The 27,464-nt window shown below is 36.3% G+C and overlaps 1 protein-coding gene across 7 annotated transcripts in view; it reads right to left on the bottom strand.

Annotated features, from left to right (window-relative positions):
- LOC143232081 (eIF5-mimic protein 1-like) overlaps window positions 1–27,464 on the bottom strand; it is a 69,239-nt gene that overhangs the window by 27,219 nt on the left and 14,556 nt on the right. For all 7 annotated transcript variants that reach the window (XR_013017371.1, XR_013017372.1, XM_076467144.1 and 4 more), the window contains 4 exons: window positions 26,979–27,088; window positions 25,268–25,333; window positions 24,482–24,617; window positions 24,192–24,301 (listed from right to left, as the gene is read on the bottom strand). Coding sequence is in view for 5 of the 7 variants with exons in the window: in XM_076467144.1 (XP_076323259.1) it covers window positions 24,192–24,301; window positions 24,482–24,617; window positions 25,268–25,333; window positions 26,979–27,088 (422 nt within the window). In the remaining 2 variants the exon portion in view is untranslated. The remainder of the gene's footprint in view (window positions 1–24,191; window positions 24,302–24,481; window positions 24,618–25,267; window positions 25,334–26,978; window positions 27,089–27,464) is intronic.

Raw genomic sequence — 27,464 nt, 5'->3', positions numbered from 1 at the left:
ACTGTAAATATAGGAATATGATTTTATCAGATTGCATATGTGGTGTTCTATAATGTTCAGGAAAAAAAAAAGACTTCTCAGTGTATCAAGATACATAACTTCTTCTTCAAACAAGTGCAAATTTCAAATATAGCTGTTATAAAGTAAAAAGTAACATATATAGAAGACTTTATTCTAAAAATTGGATGACAGATTGTGAATTCATCTAAATCTTTTAGATAGATTTCACTAGAGTGTAAATCATGAAGTACTAAATTTTTAGAAAGCTGGCATACTGAATCAATACACACAATTGTCCCTTGAGTTATACAGTTCTTACATGTATTATTACTGCTACTATTAGTGTAAAATATTTCACCTTGACAAATGGTACAATGTAAATGGACTCGAGATTTTGTCACCTGTGAGTTCTTGAAATCCACATTCAAAAACCAGCAACCTTATTTCTTAATGCCTGGCTTCATTTAGTAGATAACTCTTTATATTACCAGGTTTAATAAAAAACTAAAAGAATAATTTGATTAATTCATTACATTCTTCTTTCCTTCTGGTATTTGTAACATAACAAACCAACCCATTTTATAAACAAGTTGGTATATAAAAAAACATACAAGCAACAGTCTTAAGACTGAGGTATATAAAATCTATATCATTAAGAACATTCATGTCCAAATATCTCAAAGCCAATAAAAGAGCATGTTCACATACAATATCATTGGATTGTAAGATTCGAAATTTACCATACAACAATTATGTTTTACGAGTAAAACACCACTCAATAAAAGTAAAATGAGTTAACAATTTGTACTGTGTGAAAGTAAGGCCTATGGCTGAGATTTTTCACAAAATCCACAACAACAAAAAAATCAATGTACAGCTGTCTTGTCGCAAAATTGACCATCATTTGTTGTTTACAATGAGCAAGGTATATGTATGAAACAGTGTTTCCAATTGGCCATTACTCGCATAAGAAGCCAATCATGCACAGCATTTCATACAGTGGAAGTCAAGTTCATTGATATTAGATCTGTAAAATTTTGTAGTTGATGTAGGCACAAATAAATGATACTTTTTAAAGTAAACACATTTCTACAGAAGACTATCATTCATTAAGTTGAAAGACAACTACAATATCAAAAAATATTAAAAACAACATAAAACTGCTGGATTTCTGTAAAAAAATTAGGGAAGTACATATGACTGGTTGAAAAGTATGGCATCAAAAGTGTATTTACAATATTATTCATTACCAAGTTGCTGTTGATTTCTCTTTGAACTTCTTTCTGATATGAATACAAATATATTTAGTTTCACAGTAAATAAGGTTAAACTTTTAATTTCCATGGCAATTTATTACTCACTACATCAATCTTTCTACAGTAAGATCATCTTTACTAAAAGAATCTACCACTTTTTTCCAATTCTTTGTGTGACCTAAACTTTCTTCATACAAAAAAAAAACACTTTTCCCTTCATTTCCATTTAGGGCTACATGTGGAGTTGCAGTCTGCAGTACTAGTACCACTTGTTGTGCTGATTTACTCCTGATTAGGAAATCAACTTTATCAGAAAAACAAGGTAAAAGGCCTAATGTCAATTTGTATTTTATGGCTAGAGTAAGTATGCATTAGTCAAAAGCAAATGCAAGATATACTTTTCTGTCGAAAGGAAAATATTACTACTCTCTGCAATAGGTATTTGTAATTTTTTTTAACTTCTTTCAGTCCATGGAATGATAAGGATAACACCACTCTAGAATAACTTAAAACACTGGCACAAAATTTGTGCAGTTAAGCACAAAGCTACACAATGGGTTATTTGTGCTGTGCAAACACAAGTACTGAAACCAATTTTTAGCATTACAAGTCTACAAGTTTACTCCTGAGCCACAAAGGGGTGGCATAAGATTTTACAGTATCATAAAAACCACACTACAAAGTTTGGGATAATTTAAACTTAGCACAATGGAAGTTGGTTAAGAGAATCTAGCAAATATGGAAAAGGAATGGTATGCTGTTGAGTATATAACAGAATTATATTGGTGAAATATCATATGGAGTCGAGAAACAGATAAAAAATATACTATCAAATTATAAATTATTACCACCCTTTATAAAAATGATATACAAAATGTAAAATTAACTACAATCATACTACTTTACCTTAACTATCTACAGTATGCAGTCACACCATGTGTTTTCTACCCTTTCATTTAATGCAAAATTTTTCCAATTTTTCACACATGAACATGACTAGTTTAACACATCACGTCATTCAAGGAAGTAACCAAGTTCCTTTCACTCTAGTTACCTATTTTCTAGAGAAATTCACCTAGTGCATCATATGTGCCTTCACATGGGAAAGATTTCTGTACAGTTGAACATATTATGTGAAAGTAAATAACAGTCTTTTCAACTGGTGGATCAAATAACCACTTGAAAGTATAACTTTCCTTATTTTTCTTTGAGTATGAGCAACAATCTCATTGGTAGTGGATGTGCCCTGAGAAAAATAACAATGTTGATTCCTGTATGTTATACTTTCCCAGTCTGAGATGTATACATACAGATGCAGAGCTCCCTCTCTAGTAATAACAACATTCTTCATATGTACATTTTTTATAAATTCAAGTGAAAGAATTCAGGTTTCATTTATGATAAATTTTCTGTTGAACTTCCTGTTGTTCTGTGTAACCTATCACTCTCAGAGGAAATCAGTGGGTGTCTTAACACCACATACTCCAAGGAAGAATTTAAAAGATATAATGACTCATAAGTGTAAAAATGGCAATTTAAAAGCCTTAAATATGAATTGGGTTAACAAAAATAATATAGTTTGAATATAAAAATATTATGAGTAAAGGACTTCGACACGCTTTTTTTTCAAGTACAAAATTTTAAACATTTGTGTGCTATAATTTTACTTTTTACTACTTTTTCACTTAATCCTGTCATAATAATGCTATTTTTAATTGCTTTTCTATTCATATTACTGAGTTACATTCAAAATGTAATCAAACCACTTTACTAACCATATATGTCAATGAAATTATGTCTTTTAATATGAATTATGTTATCTAAGCTTTAATCCCTCTGTTTCAAAAGAAACATTCAAAAAATAATTTAATTGCAGTTTTCATGCCATGTAATCCACGTGCTATGAAAATTCTCAACTATTGCAAGGGTGATCTTGAAACACAAATGTTTAGTCTTGTATACGAGTGTCTCTAGAAAGTAATGTATAACTAATTGAACTATTGACATGTAAAATACAAAGTCCTTCGACTACATGTACATTGTAAATTTCACAGCACAGTCATGGCACCTGTCAAAGGTTGGCATTATTCATTACTCTTTTCTTGCACAACATTCAACTGTGAATTTTAAAGACTTAATGATTTTTCTTAAGTTTACATACTATTCTCTAGCTGGGGAAGTGTAAGAAAGGTATAGATGTGCAAAAGCCATATTGCTATTTGCTGACAATAAACTGTAGATCATAACATTATAATGGCCCATAAGCTCCAGCTAACATTTCATTGTAAATTTTAAAAGATAAAGAAAACAAAATGTTACAAAATAAACTACAAGTGAAAATGTAAAAGATGTAAAACTATACATGACTGAATGAAAATATTTTAAAATTATTCCACAAAGAGTTAAAAGGTATCTACATGTGTTTTTCTTTAATTTTGAACATTTTATTGTAACATATGTGCATAATAATATCTAGAGCTAGTGATATAGTTGAGAAAAACGTAAATTAAAATATAAGCATTCCTTAAAAACTTTAGATAATTGTTTATGAAGTTCTAGAAACTATACAAATGAAAAGCAGAAAAGCTGTGTTCACATTCACAGCTGAATACTGGACATACAAGCAAAATTTTCATGAGAAGAAACACTTCTGCTGGCTTGTTTCATGCAATTTACAGTAAGCATCCTTCGCACCTTTCAGAGATACTACTTTTGTTGTTCCTTTGAACATGGGCAACTGAAACTCGAGCCATTGTGCAGAGATTTCTGGATAGAAGTTTATAACCGAGTTGTCAATCTTGCCAGATATGATCATGTTCTCAAGTGCCAGATATTGCCTAAAGTCATTGTTGTCTGCATTGAATCTAGTGGTCAGATGTTCTATGACTGTGTCCACAAATTGAAAATACTGGCTTCTGTAGTAATCTCTAGCTGTTGCAGAATGGTGTGCTGAGCCATCACCTGTGGTCCGTCTGAAGGGTCTGCAAATGTGTGGTAGTTCAATAGGCACGAGATCCAGGGAAGTTACCTTTTACTCAGCTTCATCAAATATCTTGTTGTAATTTTCCTCTGTTCACAATACCTGCAATTGCTCAACTGTCATTGAAGATGCTTCAGTCATGCCAGATACTGTTGCTGATTTTGCTTGGAATGCACAGTTTAGTTCCTCTAATGCAGCTAATGGATGCTGAGCCATCAACAATCCTAAAACTGTCTTTCCTTTGTCAAATCTGTCCAGCAGACCTCGTGCTTTCACTGCTACATCTGATTTTTCATTTGCTAATTCAGACAAAGAATCAACAATGTCACTGTAGTGATCATTAGCACATGTAATTACAAATAGGCAACACAACCAGCGTGTTGCACACAGTGGGTGGATGTATTTAACTGGACCATTGTGGCTGTCTGACGATAAAATATTTTCAAAGATTGTCTTGTATTTGCCTCACCTCTGAAGCAAGACATCAAGTTCATGTACCTACTGGATAGAATCTCGAACACATTCACAAGCTTCAACTGCATGTTGCATTATTAAATTAGCCTTGTGTGCTCTGCAGTGAAAACACAAAGCTGACAATTGCCTCTCTTATATTTTTGCCTGGCATCCACTGTATGCACCACTCATGTTAGCGGCTCCATCATAAGTTTGTGCTCTTAATCCTGACAGTGGTAAATTGAGTCTAGTCAGTACATCAAGTATAGTCGAGGATATTGTTTCACAACTTGTATTGGAAACAAACCAAGAAATCTCTCATGGACGTCAAGGTTCTCATCTACGTATTGTACACATATTGCTTCCTGTCCGGCACCTGTAACATCTTGAGTGCCATCAACCATTAATGCAAAGATTTTAATTTGCTGCACTTCGTGTGTTATGTTTCTCAGTATTTGATGGCTGAACATCTCCATTATTTCATTCTTAGCCTGGGGTGATGTGGATGTGGTTTTCTTTGACAAGTAGGCCGTCAACTCAGGATCTTCCTCTTCCAGAAGCTTCATTAACTGCAGGAAGTTCCCCTCCATATCAGTATGTCCATAAAATGCTAAACCTTGACACAGTAAGAAATGTAAACTTCTGAATATTTTGGTTAGACTTCTTTTGCATTCTTCCTGCTGCTTCTTTTTTCCATCATGTAGCTGGACAGTCACTAGAGTTACATCAAGTGAACCTTCTGGAGATGTAGCGATTCTGTGCTGAGAGGAGGATTGATGTTCGTTGAATTTCTGTTTTGCCTTTTTCCAGTTGCAAAAACCAATGGATATGAAGGTACACTCCACTGGCCTCTCCAATTTCCCATAAAAAAAGCCTCTATTTTCCACCTTGGCACAGTGAAAGCATCTGACTTTTTATGTCTGATTGTCGAAGTTGATTGATTGATTGATTGATTTAGTGTTTTATGGCACAAAGCAGCTAGGCTATCTGCGTCAAACGTCCGGTAAAAGGTAAAAACAAATTAAATGTAGTAAAATACAGAAAAGGAAATGAAGGTAAAACAAAACATCATTGAAAAACAGAAAAAGCATAAAACCAATGCTGACACCTAGTTTACAATGGTAAGAGAGAAAGCAGAATAAAAGAAGTTTTGGAGTATTTTCTCTAGCAAAATGGTAATAATCATAACCCGCCAGGAAGACTAATAGGTAAGTTCAAGAACCACCGTCAGTCACCTGAAGTTGGTCTTTCCAGTCCTGGTTCCGGGTTATGTGTCATTATGGCCAGTACCAAAGGGTAAGGTAATAAAAGTTTAAAAGACATGCAGCAAAACTGGAATAACAATTCACCAGGATGACTAACGGGTAGTTCAAACAGCAGCGTTAGTCGCCTGAAGTTGGCCTTTCCAGTCCTGGTGTCGAGTTATTTAATGGTCTAGCCATTTTCCATTTTCAAACTGAACTAGAGAGATTGAAACTTTGAAAAGGAAACCACAATTAAAAAGGTGTAATGAATAAATATCCAACACTTAAATGAGATTAAAAAGATTAATGGTCATTAAAAAACTAAAAATTTATCAAGGTGGACAAGTGTCACGATCACCAATAACACTGTCCAATGTTACAGAGAAACCCTGGGAAAAAACATGTTTAAAATAGTGCCATCGTTGAGTTGTAATGATGGCAAGAAAGTAAAAGTGGCTTACAGTGATTTAAGTGTTACACAAACTACACACTGGTGCAATAGTTCCAGATAAAAGAAAATGATGAGTTACAAACTGTGACCAATGCGTAGTCTAGTTAGAACAACTTCCTCCTTCCAAACCTTATGGAAACTAGATGGCCAAAGCCCAATATAGGGTTTTATTTGAAAAAGCTTGTTGTCGTGTTGCTCACTCCAAGTGGACTGCCAGCTGGCACAGAGCCGAGTCTTGAATACAGGATCATAGTCCATGTACAGAATAGGCATAGGAGTGATGGTGCTGAAGCAGATATATTTAGCTGCCATGTCTGCAAGCTCGTTCCCACGAATACCAACGTGGCCTGGTATCCAGAAAAACTGGATAGAAGTAGCAGTTAATGAGAAATGGGCCAGTCAGTTTTGAATATCAGTGAGAACAGGGTGTGAACCAACATGTAGCGATTCCAGGGCCAGTAGAGAACAAAGCGAATCAGTATAAATAGTGCAGTTGGAGTACTGCTCAGCTTCAATAAGATCCAGGGCAAGAGATATAGCATACAGTTCAGCAGTGAACACAGAAGCTGTAGAGGGGATTCTGCTCACAACCACCAAACTGCAGCAAACCATGGCAGAGCTCACTGAATTACCTGATTTGTAACCATCTGTATAAATTGGAATGGAATGGTTGTTTGAAACATGTTCAGTAAATAAAAGACGGTACTTCCAATCAGGAGTATCTGCCTTTTTCAGATGACTGAAAGAAAGGTCACATTTGGGGGCTGTAATAAGCCATGGTGGGATGGGCTGACCTGTGGATTCTACAATATTATCCAAGGACAGACCCAATTCATCCAATTGCACCTGGATGCGAAGGCCAAAAGGAGCAATGGCAGATCGTCTGTTCTGAAAAAGTACAGCCCACTGAGGAACGATTGATTGATTGATTGATTTAGTGTTTTATGGCACAAAGCAGCGAGGCTATCTGCACCAGACATTCGGTAAAAATGTAAAAATAAAAATAAAAAAATAATAATAAATAAATGAATGTAGTAATAGACATAAATGGAAATGAAGGTAAAACAAAAAAGTATAAAACCAATGTTGACACCTAGTCTACAATGTTAAGATAGAAGGCAGAGTATAAGAAGTTGTAAGGTATTTACTCTAGCAAAAAGGTAATGATCATAACCCGCCAGGAAGACTAACAGGTAAGTTCAAGAACCACCGTCAGTCACCTGAAGTTGGTCTTTCCAGTCCTGGTTCTGGGTTATGTGTCATAGCAACCAGTATCAAAATCTAAAAGAATAGAAGTTTTAAAAGATACATAGCAAAATTGTAACAATGAGTAGCCAAATGTCCAGTAAAAAGATAAAAGTCAAGTAAATGGAGTAAAATATGTAAAAGTAAATGAAGATAAAAGCAAAACAGCAATTAAAACAGAAAATGGTGTAAAATCCAATGTTGACATCCAGTCAACAAAGTTATAAAGAACTACCTGTAGCAGAATGGTAATGATCATAACCCGCCAGGAAGACTAACAGGTAAGTATAGAAACCACCGTCAGTCACCTGAAGTTGGTCTTTCCAGTCCTGGTTCCGGGTTATGAGTCAATATGGCCAGTACTAAAAGTTAAGTAGTAAAAGTGTGAAATGATATGCAGCAAAGTAAAATAACAACTCGCCAGGACGACTAACGAGTAGTTCAAATGTATAGTTCAAGCAGTAGCGTTAGTCACCTGAAGTTGGCCTTTCCAGTCCTGGTGTCGAGTTATTTAATGTTCTGGCCATTATCCAATGTCAAATTGAAGGAGAGAGATTAAAACTGTAAAAAGGAACACCAATTAAAAGGTGTAATGAATAAATATGCAACACTTAAATGAGATTAAAAGATTAATGGCCATTAAAAATTAAAAACATTATCAAGGTGGACAGAGTCACCATCACCAATAACTCTGTCCAATGTTACAGACTGACCCTGGGAAAAAATATGTTTAAAATAAATGCCATCGTTGAGAATTGTAACGATGGCAAGAAAGTAAAACGTGGCTGATAGTGATTTGAGTGTTACACAAACTACACATTGGTGCATCAGTTCCAGATAAAAGAAAATGATAAGTTAAAAACCTGTGACCAATGCGTAGCCTAGTGAGAACAACTTCCTCCTTCCGAACTTTACGGAAGCTAGATGGCCAAAGTCCAATTTTGGGTTTGATTTGAAAAAGTTTGTTGTCACGTTGCTCACTCCAAGTGGACTGCCAGCTGGCACGGAGCCGAGCCTTGAAGACAACACCATAGTCCATGTACGGAATAGGCATAGGAGTGATGGTGCTGAAGCAGACATATTTAGCTGCCATGTCTGCAAGCTGCGTTCCATGTCCCAAGCCATGGTGGGATGGGCCAACCTGTGGAATCTGCAATGTTATCCAAGGACAGACCCAATTCATCCAATTGCGCCCGGATGCAAAGGCCAAACGGAGCAATGACAGATCGTCTGTTCTGAAAAAGTACTGCCCACCGAGGAAGGAAAACACATCCCCAGGTGGGATGCTTTGGTAAGGAATGATGTTTCAAAGAATATAGTAAAGATAGTTGCAAACGGCGAAGGTGTAGAGAAGGTTCATGAGATTCAATGTATATACTTTGAACTGGAGAGGTACGGAAAGCTCCAGTGCAGAGTCGAATGCCTTGGTGATGAATCGGGTCCAGCATTTTTAAGGCCGAGGGTCTGGCAGAGCCATACACCATTGATCCATAGTCAAGTTTCGATCGAATAAGAGCACGATATACCTTTAACAAAGAACATCGATCTGCTACCCAACTGGCAGCAGAGAGAACACGGAGGATGTTCAGTGCTCTTGTGCATTTGACCTGTAGCTGCTTTAAGTGTGGTATAAAGGTCAGCTTATGGTCAAAGATAAGCCCCAAGAACTTGGTCTCATGGACCACTGGCAGTGAAACTTCAACGATATAAAGTTCAGAATCAGGGTGAATACCTTGTTAGCCACAAAAGTGCATGCAAACAGTTTTAGAAAGAGAGAAATTAAAGCCGTTTGCCATAATCCACTTCAGTACACGATTGAGGGCAGTTTGTAGTTGTCGCTCAATATATCTCATGTTCGACAACTGACACAAGATGTGAAAGTCGTGGACATACAGCCCATTCGCAACAGTGAGAGGGAGTTGTTCAGTGATGCCATTTATCTTCATACTGAAAGTGTGACACTCAAAACACAGCCCTGAGGGACTCTAAGTTCCTGTACAAAAGAACGGGAAAGTGTCAAACCCACACAAACTTGGAATCTCCTGTCTATTAAAAATTTTTTAATAAACATGGGTAGATGGCCACGCAACCCATATGTATGGAGGTCTCGCAAAACGCCATACCTCCCATGTTGTGTCGTAAGCCTTCTCTATGTCAAAGAATATTGATACAAGATGTTGGTATTTGATAAAGGCTTCTCTGATTAATGTTTCAAGTTGAATTAGGTGGTCTCTGGTGAAGTGCTGTTGTCTGAACCCACACTGGGTGGGCGAGAGAGGAGGTTGTTTGATTCAAGGAACCAAACAAGACGAGCATTAACCATCCTTTCTAATGTCTTACATAGACAGCTCCTCAAAGCAATTGGACGGTAGTTTGAAGGAATCTTGGGATCTTTCCCTGGCTTAGAGAAAGGTAAAATAATAGCCTGGCGCCAGGCATCAGGAAAAACACTCTCCTGCCAGATCCGGTTGAAAACAATCAGAAGGACATCAAGAGAAGAAGGAGATAGATGGTGCAGCATGTCATAATGAATATCATCAGGTCCAACAGACATACTGGCAGACCGATGAAGGGCCATTTTTAGTTCCACCAGGGTAAAGGGACAATTATAGTCAAAGAAACAGTCAGTTCGAAAGGAAAGAGGTGATCGCTCTGCCCGAGTCTTGATGGCCAGGAAGGTGGAGGAACAAGCAGAAGTGCTAGATACCCGGCAAAAGCTTTCACCTTGAGTGTTTGCGATGTTCCGAACATCGGTCACCTCCTGACCATCAGAGAGTAAGTTCGAGAGGGGGACAGAAATGTAGGGCCCATTAACCTTTCGAAACCTGTCCCATATGATCTTGGAACTGGTGGTAGAAGATATGCTGGTTGTGAATTTAATCCAAAATTCCTTCTGGCTTTGACGTCTTACCCACCTAGCATGTGCACGAGCCCGTTGGAAAGCGATGTGGTTCGAAAGTGTTCGATATCTACGAAAAGTATCCCAGGCCCGTTTTTGAGCCTTCCGTGCTAAATGGCAAGCATGATTCCACCACAGACGAGGATATCGTGGAAAATTAGTTGAGGTTTTAGGAATACACTGAGCATCTGCTTGTATAATACAGCCAGTTACCGCTGCCACACAGTCGTCTATTGATGGCTGATTCACGATGGCAGGATAATGTTCCGCGAGAGCAGTGAAAGTGGACCAGTCTGCCTGATCCAGCTTCCACCAGAACACGTGGGTAGGGCGGCAAGCATGATTCCACCACAGACGAGGATATCGTGGAAAATTAGTCGAGGTTTTAGGAATACACTGAGCAGCTGCTTGTATAATACAGCCAGTTACCGCTGCCACACAGTCGTCTATTGATGGCTGATTCACGATGGCAGGATAATGTTCCGCGAGAACAGTGAAAGTGGACCAGTCTGTCTGATCCAGCTTCCACCAGAACACGTGGGTAGGTGGCATCGACCACGGCCAGTCTCTCTCAAAAGTATAGGAAAATGATCACTGCCTAGTGGATTATTGTCAACCCTCCATGAAAAATGGGAGAATAATGAAGGGGAGCAAACTGAGAGATCAATAGCAGTAAAGGACTGACTAGGTGCATGAAAATAAGTGGAAGAACCAGTATTGAAAAGAGAAAGGTTGTGATCAGAGAGCATACGCTCTACAGAGCAAACCCTCCCATCAATAACAGCACCTTCCCAGAGGGTATGATGTCCATTAAAGTCTCCCAGGAGCAGAAAGAGAGACTGTTCAACGAGAGTATCAAGGTCTGATTGATCATATGTCTCTCCAGGGGACAGGTAGAGAGAACAAACAGTGATGGTATGACCCAAGGAAACATGGATGGCTATGGCCTCCAAAGGTGTGTTGAGTGACAAAGACAGGGTGGGCACATGCTGATCAACCAATAGTGCCACCCCTCCATGTACTCATCCATCACACAGCCTGTCATATCTGTTCAAAGAAAACTGCTGGATGGTGACTGTATCAGCAGGTTTAAGAAATGTTTCTTGTAAGGAAAGACATATAGAATGGTAGGAGCAATCAGTGTTTTGATATCATCCAGATTAGAACGTAAACCTCGACAGTTACATTGTATGAAGGTGGCCATTTTTAATGATGGGTAGGCAAAGTGGCTGGAGAACACTTCTGTTTACGACCGTCTTTTTTTCCTTACTGTTCTTAGTCGGAGAAGGTCTATCAACCTCCATGGATCCTGCTCTGGGTCGATTGGGCAGGTCTTTGTTATTGGAAGGGGATTCCAGTGACTGAGGATGCAAACGAATGATTGTTTTGCCTCTTGGGGTGAGAGAAAAAGATGTATCAGAAGAAATGCCTGTATTTGAAACTGAAGGATGTGGATCTTGAGGTTTGTTGGAATGTATGGGAGGAACAGAGATGGGTGTGGAAGTCGATTCATCAACCTTTTTTACCAAGAAGGTCAAAAGGCTTTTCATTTGTTTAGAAAACAATTCTCTTGGAGGCACAGAGACATCTGTCTGCATTCCCACTGTAGTTGTGGAATGAAGTGCAGCAGCATATGTCCAAGATGGAGTGGCGGGCAGCAATTTCCGAGCCTCAGAATAACTAATGTTATGAGTCGTTTTCAGACACTGCACCTCTGTTTTCTCCAACCATTTTGGGCAAGAATGAAAGTAGGAAGAGTGAGAACCATTGCAGTTGACGCAATGTGGGTCCATATCACATTCATAGGTATCGTGGTCCTTGCCACCACAATGAGCACATGTCAGGGAACCACAGCATGATGTCTTTGAGTGGCAGAACCTCTGACATTGGAAACATTGGAGAGGGTTTGGAATGTATGGCCATACCCTGCAAGTTAGATAACCTGCCTTGATGGTGGCAGGTGCACGCGATGATGTAAATGTCAAAACGAGGGTATCTGTTGGCAGTGTAACTCCATCTTTGCGAGTGGAGATGCGCCTCACTGCAGAAACTCCTTGAGTTGAGAGACCAGCAAGAATGTCTGACTCGGGGACGTTCTTCAAATCCCAAACAATAACTCCTCATGATGAATTCAAGGTAGCATAAGGGGTAACCTCAATAGGTATATCCCCAATTGCCGTTGAATTCACTGTGTTGGGTTGTGGATGTTTCAACTAATATGTCTCCAGATCAAAGCTTCTTTACTGACTTTGGAGAGCCGGCAAAACCCTCTAGTCCCTTCTGAATAAAAAAAGGGGGACATTTGCCCTAAAGGTTTTTCTGAAAAAAAAAAAAGTAAGAAAATGGGGTACGTGTGTTACAGATGTTGAAAATTGCTGCTCAGAGTCTTCAAGATGTGGTTGTTTACCTATTGACTGTTTTCTCACTATTTTATTTAAAATTTTTGTAGGAGGATCCATAGGGAAAAAAGAAAAATTTTGGTACCCACTGACCCCACCCACCACGGAGCCCTACGAGGGGACGCACTACAATGTCATGCAAGGACAATGCAGCAATGCCAGGGTTTCGTGAGCACTATACCCAAACACCAGCATCAGGCACAATGTCCATAACACCTGCTGAGAACTTCCAACACTGGTGCTTGGTTGACTCCAACCCAAGTGGACCAGCCGACTGACCCAAGGGGGGGCCACCCAAAGGCCGCCTGTCTACAGGAATTCAAACCCAAAGTGGTGTGTTAGGGTTGGACCCCTCAACCACCAGGATCCTCTCCTCCCCTTCACAGAGATCCCAGAGAAGGTAACCAGACAGAACAGAACCTTCCTTGGGAGGTCCCCTCATCACGTACAGGAATCCACACCGAGAGGGATTGTTAAAGTGCAGCTATGGAAACTCATCAAACCACTTGCCCTGGAAGTCGATATTTTGAGATTTTGCTTTCTGTCTTGGTATTAGTTGTGCATCTGGATGATATGGGTTTCCACACTGTATCTGTGGAGTGTCAGATTTTTCATTACTGCACAAACTTGTTTCACAACTATCTGGTGGTTCATGATGTGCAATAGTTGCACAAGCATTTTCAGACTCGTCCTCTGATGAACAGGGTATTTCTTCTGTATGGCAAGTTTTTTATTCCTTTGCTTGAGGTTGTTGGATGATCTGCATCTGCATTGTCACTTGTAGTACCAGTAACTGGTTAGACGCAGAAAGTTTCAGACACTTGCTTGTCATAATTGGAATCTGTTTCCCAGATGACTCAAAAGACTAAAATACAGTCTTTATTGAAAAACTCTAACATACAATGAACGAAGATAGAACAGAATGGAAGTAGGACTGAACTGTACAATGTATATAAGTTGAACGCACGAACCTCACAGTGACTACCAAGCCGACTGACCGCCTGAGCATCGCTGGGACAATAACATGTGCTAGTTACAACACAAGTAATTCCAAGTTTCTCAAAATATACTTAAACAATCACAAATATATTATATTCCTGTTAAAGCTCATCAAAAGGCAAACATGTGATATAATGTCTATAAGCACGTCTATTAAATAAAAACACCTAAACAAGAACTAGCAATACAATTTGAGTAGAGGCTTCAGGCCATTGAAATTGCTCCTTTTGTGTTCTAATTATACAAGAAAATACAATATTTTTACTATCTATGACAAGAGAATATATTGTTCTTTTACCATAGAGCACCAGCACTTTTTTAGAGGGAGGTGATAATCTGAAATTTCATGGATTAATGAGGGCCACAAACACAGGTCTAATGAGCCCTGTTGTAAAATTGAGGCTCAGACTAAAGGGAGCAGAGGGGGGTGATGTAGGGCTCTTCTGGAACTGAGCGGGCAAGGGCATGTCTGGATCCAAGCGACCCGAACCTGTTGTTAACTGTACACTAAATGTACACTATTGTCAGTGGCTTCAGCAGTTAAGGAGAGGAAGGTGTTCGACAATAAAACTAGCTAGATATGCATAAGAACAAATGGCGTAAGAAAACTGCACAATATACACATAAGGTTGATGCAACTACAAGCTACAAATGGCCTGCCAAATCTGGATCATAGGAATTTACGTTTAGGAGTAATATTTTCGAATTTCATGCTCTGTTCAATCTGTTGTAATAAAAATTTTACTTAATCTTGCACTACGTACAAGACGTAGGTAGATTCTGTGATAGTGCTTGCAAGCCTTGCATGTATACTTAGGCCTACTGATTGATACTTACAAACTATTGCTTAGATCAAAAAGCTCAGAAACACACCTATATTAAAGATGTACATTTCAGCTACTGAAAAAGCCTACATCTAGGCCTAATTATGTAATTCGATTAGTAAGAACATGAGAATCACAAAAACAAACACACAATTTGTAGGCCTGTGATGCAATAAAACAATTCAACAGACCAAACTGTATGAGGGGATGATTGTATGCACCATACCCCTCACCTAAAATGAAGGGGGGTGTACCCCCTGTCCCCCCAGGATCTACACCCCTGCACAGCAAGTCAACTAAATCCCAAATCAATGCTGCTGAGAGCCAACATCTATGAGGGGGTAGGATGAGGGTCATATTGTCAGTGTCAACTACAATCCAAAACCTAGCCACCAGGTACCAACATCTATATGGGGGCAAGGAAAATGATTATACCAATAGCAGGTCAACTACAATCCACAACTCAGGCCACCAGGAACCAACATCCATTTGAGGGTAGGAAAAAGATCATACTGGTGGTAATTCAACTAGAAATCAAAACCCAGCCACCTTGGCAGAGGTTGGAAAGGGGATCATACCAACTTCACTCAAATTGATGAGACTGGAAGTGATCTAGTACCCCCTACTCATGAACGGGGCACATGTGAATATGACAGACCAATCCAGGAGCCTAACATCTGGTGTCAAAAAGATGTCTCCATAATGTAAAAACCATCCTCCTCAAAAGTCCAATTGACAAGAAACACCCTGACTGAATTTACATTCTCTGAATAACACTGTGGAATAGTGAAAAGGAAAGAACCCTAACAGCCTGCACTTATCTTCACCATGACTCACAAGAGTGGAATATAGATATCAGTAATATGTGTGAAAATTTATGTTGATTGATTCCACTCTAAATCCAAAACCCAGCCACTGGGAACTGATATATATCCACATGAGGGAGGAAGAGGAATCCCAAACAAAGGGGTAAACTGCAATTTTGATGTTTCAATCCCACTTGTTTTCAATTTCATACTGGAGGTTATATCACCATCTACACCAATGGACTGCCACTGCCCTACTCTCAACTGAATGGTTTTATAACCATTTCTATATTTTATTTGTATTTCATTAACCCATTCAAGAGAATGCCTCCATGGTCCACCACCCCAGCAGCTTGAATCTTGAAAGTGGTAAGGACTCTCAGATTCCACTAGAAGAGGGTAAAATGCAGAGGATGATAACAGCTGAGATAGTGCAATGGGTAAACATGAAATGCCATTTGTAAATGCAGATAATACTGAATTCTTCAACACAAGGCATGGCAGGGTTGGGTAGCTATCTCATTCTACTTTACCTATGTAGTTCTTGGGCAGATACAGTCCAGAACAGACAAATTTGTGAAGCAATTATGTTGTGAAGATAAATCTATAATCAATCTTGTAGAACCTCACACCTACACAGTGTGCATTGTGTTGGCATGGAATTATAATATGTGTAAATTTGAATGGTTGAAGAATACCTGGTCAAACACCACTAATTACAATGGGGATTCAAATAATAAACATTAACAAATGTGAAAACAGCCCCTAAAAAGGAAAAACTTAGTTAAAGTCTCACTGAATTCTGATACTTAGAATGATTACAGGCTAAAGACAATAGCCCAAAGAAAAAGAAAACCACAAACCAATCCAAACAGTGAGAGAGGAATATGCCATAAGTAGTCCCACATGACCAACTAAAGAAGTACCACCCATGGACAACAGAGATTAAATGCCAATGAAAATATCAGATATAAAATTACAAAAGAAGACACTTAAAACAATGAGGCAGATGATAAACTGGAGAAGAATGAAGAGAAAGAACACACATAGTGGACAACTGCCAAGGAAAGGGTAGGAATGTACACCACATAATGAAGCCATGTAAGCAACATAACAGAGAAGAGCATGTACAGGACACAGAAGTCTATCTGGATTAGGATGAAGATAAAGATGTCAAATAGAAGGAAAGTGACAAAGCAGACGAGTTATCCTCACAAACTGCCAAAATACGAGGAAGGAAGAACAATTCAAAGAAAAATAAAGAGTAAGTGAAACACTAATTACAAATAAAATACTAATGCTCACAGGTGAATAGGAAAAGGAAGGAAGATATTAGGGAAGGTGAAACAAAAGCACTGGAGGAGTGGATCAAATGTAGACAAAGTAAGACGGTGCAGGAACACATTAATATCCCCATTTAGGAGGGTAGCTCTCCTTGGTAGACAATAAATCCAGGAAAAATACATCCATAGGAAAAGTGTAGGAGAGGTAAATATCTATTGAATCAAGAAGAATTAAATGCATGGGACAGAGATGCCTGAAAATTCAAGACTAAGGAAATAGAAAACCCCCAATCCAAAAGGCAAGATAGAAATCTGCATGACAGAGAATAGTGGGTTGATCAGAAGAAAACCCTGAATCCAGAAACCAATGATGGAAAATTCCCATTTGTATTGGGAAACTTCCATGTACAAAGGGCAAACAAAAAAGTCAGAAGAGGTCAATGACCAGAAAAATAACACATGTGATGATGGAAGAGAAGAAGGTTTGGATAGAACACCAGTGGCTGAGAGTGGCAAAGGGCCAGAAACAGGAGAAAGGGTATTGGACAAGGAAGTTGGAGATGGAGAGGCTGTAGAAATCACAGCCTAGATGGCCAGAAAAAAGTTATCAGATGGACTGAACACAGAGTAAAGGAAAAATGAAATTACCCAGAGAAGAAGCAGAACAGGAAAACAGACAAATGTGTAGGTCTGATACAAGTTGAAAACTTAATAACCAGAGCAAAACCAAGACAATATGCAGTTAAGGGATGTAACAAAAGACTAATTGTGAGGAGTATACCACTGAAGTCAAAACCACCAGAAAACAAAAGGATCAAGAAACCACTCTGTCAGATAAAAGTTGTCTGAACATGAATCTGATCTATGACAAGAGAAAAAGCACCCAGAAAATGAAACACAATAATAGGAATACTAAACATATGGGCCCAAAAAAAATCAACATATGAAGATAGAAGTATGGACGTGTAATGTCCTGATGAATAAGAAAACACTGAAAAAAAGTGAAAATGGATTATTACCAGATGGAGAAAATTAACCAAAATGTAAATACCATAAAAAGCATCAGGATGTTTATGGAATAAAGACCTCTTGGCCACAGACCAAAAACTCCAAATCTTTCAGCTGATCAACTTCCACTCCTTTCAATCCTGAAGGGATGCAACCCTGAAGTGTGGAATATCAATAAGGAGGAGGAATCATGCCATCTGCCAACATGCAAGTCATATCAAACTATCCAGGGTTAACGAATGACAAGGGTGGGAAAAAGGGTAAAAAGAGCCAACAAAAGATCCCTGTGATATTCCACTAGTCATGAAAAGCCCACAAAAGAGCTCACACATATTAACTTTACCTAAGGGAATGAAATAATCATGGGAGATCACATCCCCAAAAGGGATAAAATTTTACAAGCTATAATAGAACTGAAAACCCATAAAACAAATTAAAGAAGAAAATAGTGGGTCTGACTGGGATGTGTGTAAAAAAAACACCCATATGAACAAGATATTGCATCGGTCACAGTAAACTTCTCCAACTTGATTAGCAACCTATTATAGCCACCTCTAAGAGCAGCTGATAAGGGTAACTGGTAAACTCCAATTTGGAATGAGAAAATAGTAGCCAGGCAACCAAAAAATAGGAAATTGTAACCTATGAGTATATAATTGATGAATGAATGCTGTGAGTGCCTGACAAAACATACAGGGCCAAAGCAAATTCAAAGAGCAATGAGCAAAACAGAGAAACTACCCCAAGGAAAATAAACCTCATGTGACTAAATACTGGAATATGCAAATAAGCATTTGCAATATTCCTCTTTGTCATGGTTAAACCTGTAGATAAAGCCTACCTAAGAATGAGAAATGGGGCAGATTTAAAATTAAAATGAAGTAGGACAAACCTAGTACAGTCTGCCAGTCTCCACTTTGGTATGAAAACAAAAAACAGCCTAGAATAAAAGCCTGAGGAATGATGATGAATAGATACAACAGCCTGTGGGGACAGAATATCTTGTACCATCACAGACAGAAGCAGTCTGGTTGCAGAATCCCAAGTCATGGGAAAGGAAAAAGGTACCATGGACAAAGGAAGTAAGAAAAGAAATAGTAGAACTAGTTTCTTTGATAAGACTAGAAGAACTTGTGGAACTGTAGCAAAAAATCACCAAAGAGTAACAATACAATACAGTCAATCTCTCACTGGACTGGAACCCTACTTGTTGATTCAAGAGGAGATTTTAAATGATGTACTTCTATTTGAAAAGCACATTAAATTCTGTTCCTAAGTGCAAGCTAATAACAGCCCTTAAGCTTTGGTATAAAAGACTGCTCAACTTGGGCAGGAGGGGGGAGTTGGACATTATAAAATTGCTTTTATTAATAAAACAATTTTTAAGCACCCATTTTCAGTTTATTAAACTTCTGCATAATTTCCTTAAGATTCCTTTCCCTTATCAGATACAACAAGAACCCTGATATATATATGTTACTAAAGTTTTTCACACTAACATATCTGAAAACATGTTTTCATGTACGCTAAAATATAGTCTAGCTAGCAGCAACATTTCTTTACAACAGAATACTCTTCATAACTCAATTATGTAATACTCAAGATTACTAATATGGCAGATGAAAGAACCTTGAATTCATTCTTTGTGTTTTGATTATAATTTTAACAGCTGATATAAAATAAAGTTTCATTTATTCTCAGTTACATGGCAAAAAAAAAAACTTGCCCCTAAGACTGACAAATCAGCAAAGAATAACATGAGTACAAATATACCACCTGCACTTAGACAGACACTACTTTAAACATATCTCCACAAAACTTTTCCCAAGTTTAAATTTATCTTTTGTTAGTGTGAACAACCATGTATATTTTTCTTATTCCCACCACTACTAGTTGTATAAAACAGTACAACTTTAAGTTTTATCTGTGATCCTTCTTGGTTGATCAGTATTGCCCGAGAAGATTCCATGTGGAAAATTAGTTACCGTACTAATTTTATTTTGCATCTAATGAGGATTAAGTAGTGTACTTCCCTTTTTTCTGCTCTAATAGAAAATTCCAAAATGATCAGATATGTTGAAGTTCTTCAATTCCAAGAGATAATTTGGTCAAAGATAATTTAATTATTCTATATTTATAATTCAAATAATTATTTTCTATATGGTGCAATACATTTATAAAACAATAACTAATCTCTTCACAACTAAGGGATTTTATTTTTGTTTGGTTGTTATGTTAAAATTGCCTTAAACTAATTTATCCACCCCTACATTCAATCAAAATAAACCCCAAAAGCGTTCATTCACATACTTTGTGAAGCATCGCTACAGCAGGTGTTTCAAATATATTAACACTGATGTAATTGCTTTTAGTAACAATCAAGTGGGAGGTTTATATATTATCTTGTAAAGTGAAACTTCAAACTATTCTGTAAGAACAAAAGCAATGAATCACTACTTTGCTGAATTTATATTTGCAGTTGAAACTAATAGACTGTACTGTCAGAACTAACCTAGCTGTGCAAGCATAGTCCACAAGCATTTCAAAAGCATCAGTATCAAAGCTGCCACTGATTCTGTATTGACAAACCTAGCCACAATTAGGATCAGTATTAAACAGCTCATAAAGGTAGGGTCTAGCACTTGCTAGGACAGTTCGATAATAATGTACTGTTGGTGACATACCCATCAATGTTGAATAAAATGACCAACAGGTTGAGCATGCTCATGGGGATTAAGGAGGCAAGCTCAGGTAAAGGTGATGGCCAATCTCACAAGATACAATAGCAAAGAAATCCAGTGATTGTCTCCTTCACTTGTGGTCTGTGTGAATAGTTCTAAAGGTATACCACCTAAAGTGGGAACATGAACCTCAAAATTCATGGTAAAAATATGTAAGTCAAAACATTGTGTTTGAAGTAAAACAAGCAAGTGTGAGAAAAAAAAATAAAGACAAAGAAATCAAGCTAAAAGATCTCTTCAGTGTAAAAAATTAACAATGAAGAAATCCCACCTCAAAAATTAAACTTAAAATCATGATTCACACAAAGTAAAAATGTCTGAATATGAGTACACCCCAACATGAAATAGCAGTTTGGTAGAATTTAATAGGAGTCATGCATTACGAGAGTATGTCACATTCTTATTAGTGAAGGGTTGACACATGATGATTTGTATGAGATGCTTTGGAATCAGTCAATTCCAATAGAAGGGAGATAGAAGGCTTGTAGCAAGTATAATAAAATGTTTTGGTCGCATATCTCACCCAGCAACATCGTCAAGCTACGGCTGCAGTGGACTCGGGCACATCGGGTATGGCCTCATCGACGATGGAAGCATGTTTGGTTCAGCGATGAATCACGTTTTATGCCGTTGGCAGGATGGAAGGACCCGTGTTTACCATCGCAGAGGTGAACGTTTTGCAGCAAACTGTGTGCAGGATGTTGACAGATTTGGTGGTGGCAGCATCATGATGTGGGCTGCCATCGCCTACAATGCCAGAACAGACCTTTTGCACATTCCGAGGGAATCTTACGGCTCAACAATACGTCGACGAGATTCTTAGGCCCCATGGTGAACGTCAACGAAGTTTTTCAACATGACAACGCCCATCCTCACACAGCCCGACTCACCACTGTCTTCTTGAGACACCACAACATCAAGGTTCTTCCCTGGCCCTCCAGATCACCAGATTTAAACCCCATCGAACATCTTTGGGACGAGTTGGACCAGCGTCTGCGACGGCGACAACCTCAACCGCAGACTCTACCTTAGCTTGCAGCAGCTTTGCAGGCTGAGTAGACAGCCATTCCACAGAATGTGATTCGTCATCTCATCGCTTCCATGGGCAGGAGATGCCAAACAGTTATTGATGCTCACGGGGGGCATACTCATTATTGACGTTGAGTGACGTGAAACTTCACCTAGTGAGCGTGGACTTCGCCTTTGCAGACTTTGGATGTTCAGCAGTGAATGTGCAAAGTTTCACACGTCATACAGAACTACCCGGAATAAACTTAACAATTTGTCTCATATTTTGCCTTTTACATTTCTTTTGTTGAAGAGTATATTTTTCTGAAAATGAATAATTTAGAAAAGTTCTTGTCAAATTTCGAAAAATTTCATCCACTAGCTTGATTTTTGGAAAGACATTTCATGAAAGTTACATTATCTACTTATTATGTAAGTAGGTTATCACAATAGATTATTAACCTTATCATGACAGGCATTTTTTACTATGCATGCCACAAAGTTTTATTAATGTAGATGCAAAACTTTATTAACCTACATTTTTGTTTATGTTATTGTAATCAGTATAGCACAAATTTTTAATTAATAATCAATATTTTAAAAATATACACACACTTTAAGTTCTTAATTCTATACAGCCATATTTACAAAATCCCCCGAATTTCCCCTACTGTGACGTGTGATGAATTTTTACTTCTATATCTTATCCACCACCCTTCCAATAAGTACAAAATTAAACATTAATTACTCACTATACACTTGTCTCCACTCAGACAAAACATATTTTTTATAGCCTTCAATTTTGTTGGATTATAGAACTACTGGTCACATCCTCTCGTTAAAGAATTGTTAACAGTTCTCTTTTATATGTAATTCGACATTATCTATAACAAATACAAAGCCAAGGTTTTAATCTATCAAATGATGCATTTTGTAACATTGTTTTCTACACAGAAAATTGTCAATTTCACTGTTAGTTCAAGCTTTGTTCCCACGGGAAAGATAATGATTAGCTTGGATGAATTTGTAACAGCTCTTTGTCACATAGTTAGAAAGTCAGAAAAACTGAGAGTTAGGGAAAATTGTTTATTTTTTACATGTTATTAGCCTATGTTCTTTGGTAGATTATTTAATTAATTAAATCTCATTTAGTGTACTATTACCATCAGTATAAAAAGTAGGGTTAAGTGTCATCAACAATCTACAGCAATAAAAAAAAAAGATTTAGGTAAGTACTTTACATTTGTCATGTTTTATTTTTTATTTATTATTATAAAAGTAACCAAAATGTAAAAACAGGTATCTCTTTATGTTAGTTGAGGTTTGATTAGATGAAGTAAATAATAATAAAAAAGAAATGTTACATGAGGTACGTACTCAAGTAGTTTGTGGGTAACGTAATTCAATAGCATAACATGTCTACATGTTGTGCAAGTGATTTACAAATTATAATGGAGTAGAATAGTAGTTAGACATGATTCAAAATACAATAAAATAACACATCTTAATTATAAATAGATACTGTTACGAACTTAAAATTACTAAGGATAAATGCATGTAATTTCACATTGCTATTTGAAGTCATTCTAAAAAGGAAAAAAGTGTAACAGATTTATTTCAATTTTTTTAGTGGTTTTGAAGTTGGTAAACTGACAAATGTTGTATAATAGAGTAGATAAAATATAAAGTTTTAGTGAAACTAGATCTTTGAAATGTATTTAGAAAGTTCTAGAGAATACATATATCAAACGAGATTTTTGAGACGAAAGAAAGTATTTTTACTTTTAATCTTAACATAAAAATTACTTTGCACAGGGACTACTCAAAACAAATACTTGATATCCTCAAATATACTGACAATTATTTAGTAAAAATATTTCACTAAAAAGTATTTTTTTCTGTGTACAAAATACTTGTAATGTGTACTAAAATTCTGCCAGATTTTGTGAAGACAACACACTGTATTATACATTATAGTATTAAAACTATATACAAGTAAAAACTGTCCTGTGACTGGTCCCTGGAACTGACCATATGTTAAGAGAGTTACTCTGTCAATTCCTTATATGAAATACATGTGAGGTTATGCCAATTTATTTGTAGATACTGTGTAAATAAGTAACTAAAGATGAAAAACTTTAATTCTACTTTACGTTCTTCAACATTTCAGTAAGTTATCTTTTAAAGATATATTTAGTCAAGTTTGAAGGGGTATCACTTCACAACCAAATACTTGATATGGTAAAATAAAAAAAGTTCAATTGTACACTTGACCAAAGTATTTTTCAGTAGCTGTTACCTGTGTTACAAATCAACAAAAATATTTTAGTACTATTCTAAGATTTACTTATCTAATTACATTTCGAATGTTTAAATAAAAACTATCAGGTACTCACTGAATTCAACACAATTTTTATTTAAGGCATTTAAAAGAAAGTGGTTAAAACTATTATTTGTATGGTGAATAATTCAGAATGTTTTAAATTACGACTGCCATCTATTTCAAATTACATTGTCAAAACATGCCCTTCAAATATTTCAAATAGCAAAAATCACAAGAAATAAAGTTTTTGACAAAAGTACTAATAAAATTACCATAAGTCTGGACTCCAACAGAGCTTTACGTAAAGCTGTCCAGAGGGTAGGAGCATCCTTCTCTGCTAGCCAAGTCTTTAAAAAATCCAGCAAAAACTCAAGAGCAATGCCTGCAGTTTAAAACAAAACATTGTATTAAAATAATTTAGTTTTCATTAAAAAAACACTTTTCAAACTGCTTTAAAAGAAAATTCATACACCATAAAAGTAACAGTTGATGGCTTTGATAATATGTCAAATTCAACTAACCTAATGCACAAAATATGTGATATTTGTAAGTGTAAATTTACCTTCTTTGACCAGGTGATCTTGCAGACAACTAGTCAATACCACACTGGGGATTAAGCCATTCCCAACCAAAATAGAGGTAACATTGGCAAGTTTGGTCCTCTCACCTGGTGAAAATGCCTTTAGGAAGACAAGCACCTGAAACACAGTTCTGTACTCTGTCACACATTATACAACATTCTTTACTGCATAAAGAACTTTATAATGCACAAAAATTTCTCAATGTAATTTTTAACCTAAAATTGCTTTAAATATATATATCCATATATAATTTAAATAAAAAAGACATACAAGCCCCATCATTTTCTGTTAAAAATATCAAAAAATATATTTATTGTTAACTGTTGAAGTTATCTCAAAACAAATTCTTAGCTTGAAAACAAAAAATCTCTTAAGAAATTAGTACATCTTCTTATATTTCATGAAAATTACAATAAAGGAAAAATAAAAACCTATCACTCCCAATAACTTAGAAGTAAGCTGCTCCAAATCCAGCATAAGGACAACTTCATTTAACTACACAGATCTCCAAATGAAAGTGAGAGGAGAAAAATATAAGCAACAACAGTGTTGTTTGTTTAAACTTTAAGATAATACATTGGTATCTATTCAAAACTTGGAATATTTTTATATATTGTTTTAGAATTTTACATTTGTTGAAGTAAAAGTTTTACAAGCATGTAAAAACCATTATAAAGGAAGCATTGTTCAGAAATACCATTACTTAATACAAATAAATCGTTGAATAAATACACTTTATTTTGACACAAAACTACCTCTAAGTTTACCTTTTTAAATTCATCTTCTAGTGTCTTCTCCAAATACTTGTACCGTCGAATCAATTTTGTAATGAGCTAAAAATTACAAAGAACTTTTAAAACATTTTGACATAAAAGTTAATAAAAACTTTTATGCAAGCTGAGAGGATTAAAATTACACTTCCAAAGCATAATATGACTTCGATCTTACACTTAAATGCCCAAACATATTAAAAAAGCTTTGATATGGAAAAGATGAACTAGGGAAAATAATACACAGGTAACAATAATAATAAATCTTCAGATTTGTTTGTTTTTGCTAAGCACAAAGCTTCACAATGGGCTGTGCTCTTCTTAACACCTGTTTCAAGAAAATAAAATACTATTCAATGTTTTCTGGTGAATGTTAACAAAAACTTTATTACAAATAAGCATAGCTCTAACAGCACAATTAAGATGCTATACAAAATAATCCAAGGAAGGCATTTTGGAGCTAACTATGTACTGTAAACAAAATAATGTACCAAAGTATCCTATTTTTAAACATGTTTTTATATCAGTGAGAAACAGTTTAAATAAAACTTTGAAAGATTTAAACTAAGGATGAATATCTTTTCATAAAAAAAAATCTACAACAGAAAAAATATTTAAGAACACACCTTTAATTAATGGATTTCTTAGCTATAACCTGTAGATACAACCATACCAAATACTATAACATTCTACAATGTATTTGTGAAGATAAAAATTACAAATGAGAATATGTCAAAAGTAGATTTCAAAAGTACATTTTTTCTACATATTAAAAATATAATCAGAAACAAACATTAGCCTGTCAAAACTCTCAGTTTTGCATCAGAAGCTGATTTTAATCCTTCCAAATTCTGAAAGAAGTGCCAAAAACGACTTTCAAAAACCTGTCACGATTTTGAAATGTCAAAAGCAGTTCTTAGTATATTTTTATTCAGAAGCACATCAAATGCAAACTTCAACCTATCCAGATTATGAAAGATGTGTAAAAGCAGACTAAAGTCTGTTTAACTACTGAAAATCTGTCAGTCACACTTCAGCCCTTACAAATTCTGAAATATTTATTAAAAGCAGACCCTATTGTCTGTCTAGACACTGAAAGATGTCAGAAGAAAATTAAAAAAAGTATTTTCAGTTTGAAAAAAATATATCGGAAACCAAGTCAAAATTTATCTCTTATTTTGAAAACTGTCCTTAGAACAGTTTAAGAGTCTGTCCAGGTTCATATAATCATGTCAGAAGAATTAACACAATATATGATTAAGGTTCTGAAAAATGTGTCAAATAAAACTAACTTTGGCTGGATTTTAACTAAAACCCACTTTCTTGGAAAAGTAAGAGACTATAAAACATCATTCTCGCTATTCAGGCATAATATTTTGTCTAAATTTGATAAACTACTAGCATTCATCAGCCAAAATTTTGATTTCTACACATCTGTTATTTACCAGTTCTGTCAAGGGAGCCATGAGTGCATTCATCATGACTGTATGACTGCCTGAATTTTGTAGACACTGTCTGACTAGTTGAACACAGCAAACACAGTATAAAATATCAATATATGACTGTACTCAGATGCAGTTTCATATAAAGAGGAGGAGCAATCCCATCATATATATATATACCCATTTTATTCTCAGTTTCCAAATTTATTTCCAATATTATATACATATGGTCAAAGGTACTGAATATAAATACAATAAACAAATACCTGAGCATAACCTTTTACTGAGTCAAGATCATTTCCTGCAGCAAATACACAAACATCTGTCCGAAGGGGTTTACTCGTGTCAAAGTCTGTAACAATAGTACCACCTGGAGCTGCAAACAAAGTTAAGGAGATTTCTTATTCAAACACCTTTACTTAATTTCTTTATCACTTTGGTTGCACAAGATAATATTACTATTAAAAATCCTTTCCTAGAAATGTCAGCATCCATTTTATTAACAATTATTAGCTACCAAAACTTATCAGCTTTTCTAAGTCATTTATCTTCCTTCAAACTGTTTATTATTGTAATTTAGGTTTTAAACTAAGTATATGCACACCAACAAAAAAAATGCTTACCTGATGTACACATTTTTGTTATTTAACTCTTACTAAAAGTTGAATTTTATATTTGTTTGAAAAGTGTTAAAACAAAAACTTTACTCTGACTTTGTAGAGTAACATACAGGTTTTCTACAGTGGTTAACA

Source organism: Tachypleus tridentatus, chromosome 11, assembly GCF_004210375.1.
Source record: "Tachypleus tridentatus isolate NWPU-2018 chromosome 11, ASM421037v1, whole genome shotgun sequence".
In the NCBI taxonomy this organism is placed as follows: Eukaryota; Metazoa; Arthropoda; class Merostomata; order Xiphosura; family Limulidae; genus Tachypleus; species Tachypleus tridentatus.
Note: the sequence above shows the minus strand (reverse complement) of the source record. Positions and strands in the feature narration are given on the sequence as shown.